Here is a 13,387-nt window from a genome sequence, read left to right on the forward strand (position 1 = left end):
TCCTTTTCTTCCTTCTCCCTCCTCCTTCTCCTCCTTCTCTCTCGTTCTTACCACTTACATGGTTCAGTTGCAAACAACATTCACCCTAAAAACTTGCTTGTGGTTTTCATCGTTCCAAGAATTCTGCCAACCCCATCACTTTTGTTCCATGTTTACTTTTGAAGCCACGCCTGGTCGCATCTATTTTTAATGAGTATTTTTTGTAGGCAATAATGCCGATAAAAATTATTTTCCCTTTAAAATTATCTTTGAAAGTCGATTATATTCAATATTTAAGAGCGTACCTGGAACACTAAACACATCAGCTAATCATGTTTTCCAAACAACTAATCAGAAAAATACAAGTAATAACTGCTTCAACAATTCTGATTGGTTCCTGTTGTGGGTTACGTATCAACCAAAGCGTGTTGGGCAAATTTCGTTCCAAGGAATTGTTTATACGAACAAAGTGATCAATTTCAAGAATTATCAATCATTATTGACAGTGAGCTAGCATGGCAATCTAAAAACCTATTGTAATAATTACTTATCACTAATATTAGCTATATTCGAAAACAAAGCAGTCGATACTATCAACTTGTCAGATATCGGCCTCCGTTGAAGCGTCATGTATCAAATCCCAGTCTCTGGAGGGGAAATGTGTCATAATCTTACTCCAAAGGGGGGGACACGGAAATATATAATTTGAACTATATGACAATAAATTAGGGTTATAATTGTTCAGCCATGAGTACGATTTCCTTGTATAGTAGGTCTTACCTTGTGTTGGCGAATGTTGCAGCCTATTTTGTTCCGTAGAGAAGGGAGGACGTACAATAAAAAAGTAATTGATAGTTAAAATAGTCAGATTAAATAAAATAATTGAACAATGATAGTACTTGAGGTTATGATTTAACGGTGGGTAGTTGTAGGTTAGGTTGACCAACCTTTGTTTAATCGGATTGTCGATATCACTTAAATCAGAGTATCGAAGCAGAATGGCTGGTGTGTGGATAGGACAGATTGAAAAAGTTAACTTGCTCAATAAAGAGGTTGGCGGTCTACAAAGGTAGCCGAAGTAAGGGACCTGAATTTCTAACTTAATGTTGTAGGTGGTTATAATATGGTGAGGTGGAATTAAATTCAATTTAATAATAAAATGCAGTTCAACTTGAACCTGCTGAAAATAAATTCTGCTGTCACTACGATCAGACAGAGATAGTAATTTTGGAGTGAACCTTTTCTCCAAATGATGACTAATATATCCAGAATCCAATAATTGTGCCGTAATTTGGAAAGATGTTAGACCGTATGAAACAACAGATAGAATGGCAAATCCATGCGAACCAGGTCTCTGATAAGTACTATAGGTTGTATGAGAGCAAAGTGCTGAACCAAAATAGTAAATATTTCGAGTACCGAGTTTAATTCTAATGTTGTTTAAACGATCTACTACCTCTCTTTGCGATGTTGGTCGGCTAATAATGTAGGATTCACTTCACCTCGGTGGGGTAGGCTAGTGGAAGTCGATTTATTATTTGATTCTGCGGGATACCCTCAATGACAGAATTTGTTACTTGATAAGAAAATCGACCACCATTTACCACCAGAAGAAATAATAATCTAATGATAGATACTATACTCGCTACTGTCTGACTATTGCAAAACAGGATGTGTCCTGAATGATCAATGTGTGTCAGTCGAGAAAGAACGAATTTGGAGGTATAATGAAGTAAACCCAGTTTAATAAAACGGTAAAATGGATATATTCTGAAGGATATACTTTTACAACAAATATTGAATAAATTAATGAACAGATTATGTAAATAATAGCTTTCAAATAGATACAGGATGAAGATTGGTAGACAGCAGATTTGAGTCTTTAAATTATAAATATTATATAAAAAGTTCGGTACTCTTCAATTAAACAAAATAAAATGGATAATAGCCCTTAGAAAAGGGTCATAAACTGAACTAGTTAAACAAGAAAAAACAAGTTAATATTAAATGGTGATTCAGAGAATAGAACAAATTAATAATTAAAATTACTCTCAGGGTGTGGTTTCGCCTAAGGAAAATAGACCTTTTGGCTAAGTACAGCGTGGATAGTTAAATTTATTTAATACTATAAAATTTAATTATGATAAATTTTGTACCCTTAAAACTATAGTCATGACTTTTCTTAAATGGACGAATTTATGCGCTGTACAATTTTCGCAGATTTATGGGGATCCCCTTTTATATATTCGAATAACTTACGTAGACTTTTGTTTCCGTTTTTTGGTTTTTCGAAATATATTCGGCCGTAGAATATATCGTTCCGGCTGGGTCCTTCCACGTGGCGAAAAATGTTGAACAGACTTCACTAATATAATTTCAGGGTTTATTTAAATGAAATTTAAAATCTTAGTATCACAATTATTATAGGAACTTTGGAACAACTTTTAAAAAACAGAAAAACGAAGATTGAATTACATTAAACAGAAATTAAAGCTTTTGAACAATTAGGTACGTGGACTAGGTCTGCATCCTACCGATGATCCTTGCAAAATGGCCTCGAGTCTTCCTCTTCTAATTTTCACTTGAATTTCTCCTTCAAATTTTATCTCGCCAAATTTACATATTAATTCGGGATTGGTCCGATTCTGTGACGTAACCAATACGCCGAATGGGTGGTGTCACTGTGTCCAACTTTAAAGCTTTTAAAATAGGGCGAAATTCCTGATTTTAAGTTGTTCCAAATTATCATTTAGTTTTTATAATTATAATAATACATAAATAAATAATAGAATTCGTCTATGATGATATGCATTCAAATTGGCTTCAATGAACAGCTAATGATTATAGAACATAGACATGCTTGTATAACATAAAGTAGACATAATATAAGAATATATATGCTTATAACAATAACGAACACCATAATAAATAAATATTTCTTCCATCTTTTTGTTTATATGGTTTTTTATATGCTAGAATATCGACCCTCAATCGTCATATATGGCTAAGCTAACTTGTTTATATATTTTTAACAAGTATATTTTTTTGGTAGTTCAAATAAATAAATATTCGGGCCTATTTGGCATAGAAATGAAAGTATAAAAATGAAAAAGTTAATAATATATAATTTTTATGATCGATCTTTAGTCGAACTGCCTTCTCAATTTGCTACTTGTTAATGAGTTAGCTTTGGTTTGTTTTAGGGTTATGTTTTCGTTTCGAAACTAACCTTCAAATATAACTTTACTGTTCCAATCCATAGACATATAAACATATACGGTTTTTTCCATTGACTAATTTTTTGGAAGGCATATAATTACAGATTTATTTATTTCTTGCTTTGTAAGTTAGATAACAGTCGTCTATCTACCTCAGATAAGATTGTATTGTTTCTACGGTGATAGAAATTATTCCGTTCTCGTACTAGCCTATGAACAAATTTATTGTGTATTTTGAGGACTGTACAATCATTGGTACATCACAACTCTCACTCGTTCAAGACACAAATCGACAATAATCAGCTTGAAATAACAGTGAAATTTGGGAGACCAACAGTCTGTCTATACAATGGGATATCCTCCCTTGCTGTCTTCTATATTCGATATAATGGCAATGGAGAAAGATAGGATAACAGCGTCGCCGTTTCTCTGCCTTGCCACTGCCTTAGCTGATATCGCCATATCTTATGTAATATCAACTGTTCATTCTTGTTGAAAATAATTGATTATATTCTAATCGTCTAGAAATATATTTTTCAATGATTGAATAATTAATTTTCATAGTTGAGATGATTTATATTGTAGTTCTGATTTTCTAATATATTATTTGGGTACATAAGAGAAGTCCAGAACCAATTTCTTCATGCAAAATTTCCTTGTGCTAGATACAGAGTGGCCCAAAAACCTCGTATTTTCGGCTCATTTTACAGTTTTCAGCTATTTATGCCAAATCTCGTGATCGGACAGAAAAATTTGCTCTTGCCTTTCTTCTGGATTATGCTAAATATCAATGTGAAGACTATGTAGTTGATGATGATGGTTGAAGCTGAAAATTAGGTGTTTTTCACAATACATGGAGCATTGTTGTCAGGTGTACCTGGAAATCTATATGAGAAAGAGCGCTCTGACCTTATCTCAGATTATAGAGCACAAAAATACGCCCAGAGGGATTTTGAACTATACATCTAAATGGTAACAATCGGAAGATATTGTTGATCAAAAACTAAAATTCATCAAAATTGATTTTCTCTTCAAATTTCACTCATTTTTGAAAAAATCATAACTCAGTAATGGAGATAGAAAGTTCCGAATGATCTCATTTTATTCAGAATTTCATAATCTAGAAAAAATAGAGAGCAAATTTTTCTGTCCGATCACGAAATTTGGCAGAAATAGCTGAAAGATGGAAAATGAGCCGAAAATACGAGGTTTTTGGTCAACTCTGTATCTAGCACAAGGACATTTTGCATGAAGAAATTGGTTCTGGACTTCTCTTATGTACCCAAATAATATATTAAAAAATCAGAACTACAATATAAATTGCATGCACCAATGTATATAGTGACTGGACTAATAATGAATAGAAACTCATATTGTATTGTTAAAAAAAGTGTGTAAATGAATTCATACATATTAACATATTACATTATACATTGATTTCCAATCCATGATGATGATATTATCTTCCTATTTTTTTCCTAAGGGTGAATCTTACAAGAGCACTTGGTTTGTGCGCGGTTGATGGGAGATATGATGATAAGCACTACCGTTTTTGGCGTATTCCTCTACAAATATGATTGGATAATTTTGTGAACCTGGAATGAAGATGATGTTGCATCCGTGATGATATTGTTGTTATGGGATTGCTATTAAGATAACAATATCCCTACATGGAAAGATATAGTAGAAGATGAAACATTCAATATACTTATCGTGGTGAATGTTGATTGGAACCAAGAAGAAGACTTACATAGATATAGGCAATGTGAAAAGAGACGGAAGGAGAGGGAGAAAAAGAAGACACAACACACTAATCTTAGAAGAATAGATGATAAGAATAGATGTGGAGGTGCAGAAAAATTGTGGAGATGAATTTCTTTCATTAGATTAATAGTATTTTGTTAAACTCATATACTCATTTCATAACTTCTAATATTAATCCCTAGCTTGTATCTATTGGCTGCGATAGTCGGCTGGAGGGCTATCAATAATGTATTGCAAATCCTATTATTATTAAGCGAGCAATTTCGGTATTTATATATTTTTATATCTGGTTATTTATGTTCAACGGATCTCAAAAACGGCTCTAACGATTTTCACGAAATTTGGAACATAGTAGGTTTATGATATAAAAATTCGATTGCACTAGGTCTCATCCTTGGGAGAACTCGCTGAAGGACAAGAAAAGGAGAAATTCATCCTTGGCTGAAACAGCTGTGGATAGTGAGAAAGTAAGTGAGCGAGTGAGAATGTGAAAAATCAAAATATTTCATCCTCGAAATTCATAAGATGACATATAGCCAGCTGTGGAATATGAACACGATTATTTTAGAAAATTGTGTTCTGTTTATCAATAAATGAAAATAACGAGCGAAGCTCGGTGCCCCGATATTTAGTATTACCTAATATGACTATCTGATAGCCCTCTATATCTCTCATAGATTCTCTATCAAGAAAATAGCACATTGGAATTATACCAAACAAACCTATTCGATAACAATCTTATTGCTACTTAATTCCATACATTGAATACTTAATTTTTTTGATACATGTCACGTGGTATTTTAGCACCACAAAATATTTTTGAAATGAACTATTGAACTTTAATAGAATTATAAAATGGAAAAGAAAGATAACCTAGTTAAAGAACCACTCAAGTAAAATCGAATGTTGTTAGTGATAAAAGAGTAATCGTATTATCTAAAATTATAAGAAAAAACATGCATAATTGTGATTCAACAACTATGAGGATCCATTGGCAGGATTACAAATTATAAAGCGGCTTATTTATTATTGGCAGATCATAAAAAATAAAAGTTTGCATGTACATTTGAGGTTAGAATTATTTGTTTACACTTTTAAATGAATCAATCGATCTAGAATAAATCGATAGTTATTTGAATCAATACCTAACAAATCAGCTGATTGTTCGATCAACCAGTACAAGTTGAATTATAAAGTTTACTCACAAAAGATGTATTATATATATACTGAGGAAGAATTATGTAAATAAATAGGGACAACTATTATTGCTGCATAAATATTTATTACAATCTAAAAAAGTACAAAAATCAAAGGGTATACAAAACTCGTATAAAAAACTAAATATATGTTACATGTTAGCATCGTATATCGCGATTTATTTATCAGAATAGTTTAAGACCATCACTCCATATATTTATATAAATACTTTTATTTATTTTCTCTATTATAAAGTTGAAGAAACCCTGAATCTGAAGCAACCAATTGTATTGAGTTTGTTAAATTAGAAGCCAATCAGAAAGAAGCTTACAAATCATTCAAGGAAGAGATAAAATTTTTCTGAAAATCACCTTCTTCTGGCTTGTGATCTCGTTCTGAAAGGATGCACATGGAAATTAGGGTTCTTCCTTCTTGTTAAATTTTAAAATTATCAAGCCAATCCCTTTTTTAAATGTGAACTATTTGTAATTAATGTTTATTTATCTGTGAACTCGGTGTTGTTGAAGAGTTCGTGATTGTAATCAATTCCCATAAATATATCTTTAATTCGGAAAGAAATCTATAAGAAATCTGGACGACGCGCGAGCCCAGCCGAGACGAAAAGGACCTGCATAATTAATTATTGGAAATAATTAATTCATTCTACGAGACCGTCAAGAACATCATTAATGTGAGTGTTAGATCAAACGAGCTCGTTTTATAAAGGCCTTTTTGTTAAGAGTTGGGGAGTTAATCAAAGCGCTATATAAATAAATTCGAATCAAGGAAATTTTGCAACGTGTTGAGTGCTATCATATAGTTTATAAGAACGTTTTATGAATTTTATTTGATGTATGTAGGAAGCTTACTCCCATGCACGGCACGGACTCATTAAAAACCCTGAGATTTTATTTTTTAAATATCAATTTTATTAATTATTATTTGCTAATTGATCAAAGCTTGTCCTATTAAATCTGCAGACCGAACAGGTTTTAAATTGTAGAATTCTGAATTGACTGGAAATCCAAGTATCAGTATTTAAAAGAATTTATATATTGAAAATTTATAGATATAAGAATATTTTATATATATATATATATATATTGTTTATGGGAGTATATTTTGTGTTTTATGTCAGCATACATAATCATAGAAGTTTATTTTATCCTAATTCATCTCGTGATATACAGTTTGGGCTGTCACAGTACCAAGAAAAAATATTCTGCAGCATATAAAATTAGTGAATCAATTAATATTGATCTTATTAAGAGCATTCAGTACTTATCATTCTTTGATGATAGTCATACTAGTTCGCCAGAAAGAACATATTAATAAGGTTCCTGTTATATCATATAAGGATCCAGAGAGCTTCCAGAACTGGCGTTGTAAGTTCTAAGGAATTTCGGAAGGATAAATTGGTGGATACCTGTATTCATGGTGAGCGTTTTAAAAATCAACTAGAAAAAACTATAGTTGGTCTTCATTATTCTCAGTTGGATACATGGTTACTGGTAATCAGTCATCAACTGTCTTTTTGATTTCCTTATTGGTATTCTTCAAGAACTTCATAGAAGCAGCGGTAAGAATTATTAATCACCAGTCATTGAACCTTGGGGTGATTAAATATATTTTGAAAACTCATGTATCTACAACTGAGCTAGAGCTGCGGTTTGAACCCAGCAAATTTGCGAGCCGGACGGCCTTAACTATTTGCGAATTTATTTATAGGGACTTTAGCAATTGCTCTTATCTATACTAAATTTACCATTTTACATAATATCACCCGACAAGTGGGACAAAGGTTTACCATTTCACATAATAGCTTCACAACGTGGGACTCTATCATAAGAGATAAACCCCCAAGAAGCACGTTTTCACATACAGTAGCTTATTTGTAGACTACCCTATTTGATACAAATATTCTAGTTGGAAACAGGATAAATGATGTGGAATAATATGATTCCCAAACAAACCTATTCGATAACAATATTATTGCTACTAAATTCCATACATTGAATACTTAATTTTTTGATACAGTAGCTTATTTGTAGACTATTTGTATACCCTATTTGATACAAATATTATAGTTGGAAACAGGATAAATGATGTGGAATAATATGATTCCCAAACAAACCTATTCGATAACAATATTATTGCTACTAAATTCCATACATTGAATACTTAATTTTTTGATACAGTAGCTTATTGTAGACTATTTGTATACCCTATTTGATACAAATATTATAGTTGGAAACAGGATAAATGATGTGGAATAATATGATTCCCAAACAAACCTATTCGATAACAATATTATTGCTACTAATTCCATACATTGAATACTTAATTTTTTGATACAGTAGCTTATTTGTAGACTATTTGTATACCCTATTTGATACAAATATTATAGTTGGAAACAGGATAAATGATGTGGAATAATATGATTCCCAAACAAACCTATTCGATAACAATATTATCGCTACTAAATTCCATACATTGAATACTTAATTTTTTGATACAGTAGCTTATTTGTAGACTATTTGTATACCCTATTTGATACAAATATTATAGTTGGAAACAGGATAAATGATGTGGAATAATATGATAGGTAATAAAAAGTAGAAATTTGAATTTGTTATTACTGTTTCGACCTTGGTAATAAACAATCAAGTGCCAAGTGTTACTTTCTCTTCAGTAACCTATTATATTCCCAAACACAAGTGTGTAAACGCTTAATAATAATCTATTAATGCATCAATGACAATAATTCAAAATACCTTTCTGTATAGTGGAGATGCTATTCACTTATTGATGAGTTTGATTTTAAACTCTGTTGTAAAATAACAATCCAGTTAGACGAAATGCAGTTGATTCATGAAAGATATATATAATGAATGTTTCTATTTGATAATATAACATAACTAGCCGTCAGGCTCGCTTCGCTCGCCATATCCGTCTAGCCAGGGGACTCCGCCCCCTGGACCACCGACTGGATCGTCCGCGAATGAGATCAGCAGGCTCGCTTCGCTCGCCTGCATTTTTATCATATGTTCGGGGGTCCAGACTAAACGTCTGGCTAAACGGATATGACGAGCGAAGCGAGCCTGACGGCTAGTAATATAATATTCCCAGGAATAGCTCTGATTGAAGTAGCAGTGCCCAATCAATTTTCCCGCAATAAATTCATTTCAATCTTCAACTTGGTGCCAACCTAACAAAGTCAACTCAATGCCAACCTGACAAAATTATTAATTTAGTTACCAGTTAACAACAGTTTCGAAGAGGTACCCTCTCTAGATGCTAGTTCTATATTAACATATGGTATGGGCATTTTTCAATTATAATTAAGAGAATAAGAAGAATATACATGCTAAAAGACGAACTTTAAACCCTTAAAAACCACCCTTAGAGTTAAAATATTGCCAAAAGATTTCTTAGTGCGCCTCTAAAGGGCCAACTGAACATACCTACCAAATTTGAACGTTTTTCGTAATATATATATATATATATATATTATATATATATATATATATATATATATTATATATATATATAAATTCGTATAACATATAAGTTCGTAGGCCTTTTGTTTGTCCATGTTCTGTGGGCATATTCAAGGCTTTATAGGTCATAAAGGCTTTATTAATACTTTATCCCGTTAACACGTGGGAAACATCCCATTCAATATTCCCACTGTCATGATTGTAAAACCAACAAAAATAATTAGATTTCCGAGAAATTCAACGTTTAGTGAATATTCTGAAAGTTTGGGCGTTGTACAATGATAATTAATTCTCTTGGTCAGCCATCAGTGAAGTTTACAGAAAATTAATTTTGGCAGGTGGATTTTCGTATTGTAGTGCCCATAACCCAGATGAGATATGCACCGTAGTTTCAATTACTTGCTCTTGTGACAGCATTAAATAAACTCAGGTCTGTTATATTGGTCCAATTTTAATACAACTACCTGCATCTGTCTCTCATTTGAAATCGCTGCTCTCTTATTTGTTGAATTAATCCCAACTCAACTCCCATTGGCTGTCTCCATGATGACGGAATTACTTTTCTCTCTTAATTGATTGATATTGACTCGCCATAATGCCAAATTTTATCACTACTCACTCATTGGTTGGTTACCTTGTGATTTTTCGCATTCTCTCTTCCTCAACTCACCTAGGTTGTTGAATTGACAATGACATTTCTACACTCTTATTGGTTAGGATGACAAAATTAGTTGTTGAAATAGAATCCTCTCATCAACGTACACATGTCTGTCACTTTATTATTATGACGACTCACAAGTTAGCCTATTCACTTATTGATGAGAGGATGATATCCTTGATATGATTGTTATCAATTTCAATTATCAAATTTCAGAGCTGTTCAATTCAAAGCAAGTTGATAGCACATTGAATAAATTCTGACGTTGATAAAGTTGTTCAGTTCAAGTTATCAATGGAATCTCGATAGCTCCATAAGTAACATTGATATCCTTACCTCTTTCTAAAGACCTAGCCTAAGAACAGTAGTGATATATTGCTTATTGAATACCGTTATCCATTCTGCTATTCCTATTGTCAACAATTATTACTCTTCCATCCCTTATAATTCTGTTATAATATTGTAGTTGCTAATCTGTTATGAATCGTTGTCAATATTTGCAGTTGCAGAAATTGTTAGGGTAGTTGATAGCACATAAATTAGGGTTTGGTATTATTTATTTTTCTTCTTCTTCTTCTTCTTCTAACTAGAGCATGACAAGAGAGAGAGAGATGTGTGAGAGAGAGAGAGAGAGAGGTTCTTCTAAGGGGGCGGGGGAGGTGCCGCAGGACCGGGGGAGGTGCGGGGAAGGTAGGATGGGTGCGGGGGGAGGGGGGAGGGGGGGTAAAGTCGCAAAAAAGCTTCCTAAAACCGGCGTTACCCGTCTACTATCGTTGTCAATATTTGCAGTTGCAGAAATTGTTAGGGTAGTTGATAGCACATAAATTGGGGTTTTGGTATTAATTATCATAATCATAATACTGTATAAATCTCTTTAAAAAGTGCATGCTTATATTCTCATCAGATAGGGGAAATTGTGCTGACCTTGGCGAAAAAAGCAGGCAAAGCCGACAGCCAGGGTGTGATGACCCCCTTCTTGCCGAACTGGCCAATGAGCGTGACTATGGCGTAGGGAGTCCATGACAACATGAAGAGTACCACCAGCACCAGGATGATCTCAGCAGTGCGGATGGTTGAAGACACAGGAGCTGCTGTCGTCACCGTTGATGACATTGTCTTCTTTCTCCCACCTGCAAACATTGATGGAGTTTATTGATTCAAAATCCATGGATGACTGTGCCAAACGTATGCGATAGTGATAGGTCATGGGAGCTTTAAGATGGATGAATGACTTAGAAATCGTTGCCTGATGTGCATTGATAACAATGCATTTATAAATAGAAAGAAGAATTGTAAATGGATGAATCATTAGAATGAACAGGGATGATTCAATTGGATTATCCACAATTTAATGTGAATAAAAATAAAAATAAAAATAATAAAATTGTGAAATTGTTGTTTGGTGTGGGATTTTGGATAACAATATATTTATATTTGAAAACAGTTATAAAGATGATGGAAGCTTGTAAAATGCACGAGCAATAATAATGAGGAAAAAATAATGATAAATTATCTGACTAATTATGATTAGTCAGAGAGAAAGTTGAGTTTTTGTATTACACAAAATCTATATAAATAAAACCGAGCCTCAAATTTTGACATTCAATAACTTTTTTATGTGTGCACCGAATTTGATGATTTTCTAGTTGTATTCGTTATGTTCAAGACCAGGTTTATGGCCTATCATATTATTTGTAATCCGACTTCAGGACTCTTTCCCACGGTCCTTCAAAGTTCACACATTGTAATCCTCATGGGAGAAGATTATTTGTGAGCTGGCCACTCACAGAAATAAAAATCAGATGTTATAATCATTGCGTCATTCAACAGTAGTCGGTAGATAAGACCGAGTGTTTGCTGCTCCATAATCGCCCATGTATTTTATTCTAAACGCCTCGACTAGAAGCAAAATGACTGTTCTGTGTGTAACCATCCAGCCTCAGGTTAAAGACTTACATGCTCTTAAGACATTGCTCTGTTTCGAATAATTCTGCTGTCTTCGGTGTTCAGAATTAATTGATTTTTATTAAATTATTTATTTTGCAGTTGTAAAATTATCTATATGAATTAAATGACGCACCTAAAGTTTCTCATGAGATGCATTAAACTACCACAGAAGAACATGGGAAATACTTTTGTTTAACATGATGTTTTTTTTATTTTTTTTCAAAATAGTATTGAACATTGTTGACAAGTTTCACATTTTTTCAACATAAATATATTTCTGACAGCAATTTTATATTGTAAATGGTGTTGGAACAAGTAGACTATGTTGCCATTTGAGTAAGAATACAAAGATTTAATTATACATCTAGGTGTATTTTTTGAAATTTTTGGTCACTTTTGACCCTTGAGTGTGCCTTGAGTGTGAACCCTAATACTCCATACCAGTTGAGTGTTAATCTCAAGATGATAATTGACCCAAATTAATTAGTCAACCTCGAAGTCATTAGGCCACAACCAAGCTCTATCAAAGCAACTTAATTATACCAAACTTTCAATGATCAATCTCTTCAATTCAACTGACAAAACTGACAATAAGTTAAAATTATAACAATAGTGACATCAACTCAGAACTGTCACAATTGTTCATAATTAACATCTATGCTTCCCATTCAACCAAAGCTGATAGTTTAAAGTGGATTTCTACAGTGAAACGTGATTGACTTCAAATTATAGCAATTAAATGTTTGTAATGCACTTTTGCGAGATGCAATTATTCATTTGGCACGTTGACGCGAATTTTGATTGTTTGGTGACTTTCTTAATTATTTGAAAAGCTCTCATAATCATCCACTGAATGAGGCTTCATATAACAAGGACGTTTTCCTGGAATCAGAGTTGACAAAACTGTCGTTACCCTGAAATTTGAGTCGGTAAGTACATAGACTTCCAAAGTTTCGTTCGGTAATTCAGAGCAGTTCTCAGCAGTCGCATTTATGCGTTTATTGATGACGAGCAATTTCTGTATATATATATATATATAAATATATATATATACATATATATATATATATATATAAATAAATAAATAAATATATATATATAAATATATATATATATATATATAT

The 13,387-nt window shown here is 32.7% G+C and overlaps 1 protein-coding gene across 3 annotated transcripts in view; it reads right to left on the minus strand.

Moving 5' to 3' along the window:
- LOC111050584 (rhodopsin, GQ-coupled) overlaps window positions 1–13,387 on the minus strand; it is a 173,483-nt gene that overhangs the window by 41,208 nt on the left and 118,888 nt on the right. For all 3 annotated transcript variants that reach the window (XM_039421016.1, XM_039421017.1, XM_039421015.1), the window contains exon 7: window positions 11,241–11,446. In XM_039421016.1, the coding sequence (XP_039276950.1) occupies window positions 11,241–11,446 (206 nt within the window). The remainder of the gene's footprint in view (window positions 1–11,240; window positions 11,447–13,387) is intronic.

Source organism: Nilaparvata lugens, chromosome 2, assembly GCF_014356525.2.
Source record: "Nilaparvata lugens isolate BPH chromosome 2, ASM1435652v1, whole genome shotgun sequence".
Lineage (NCBI taxonomy): Eukaryota > Metazoa > Arthropoda > Insecta > Hemiptera > Delphacidae > Nilaparvata > Nilaparvata lugens.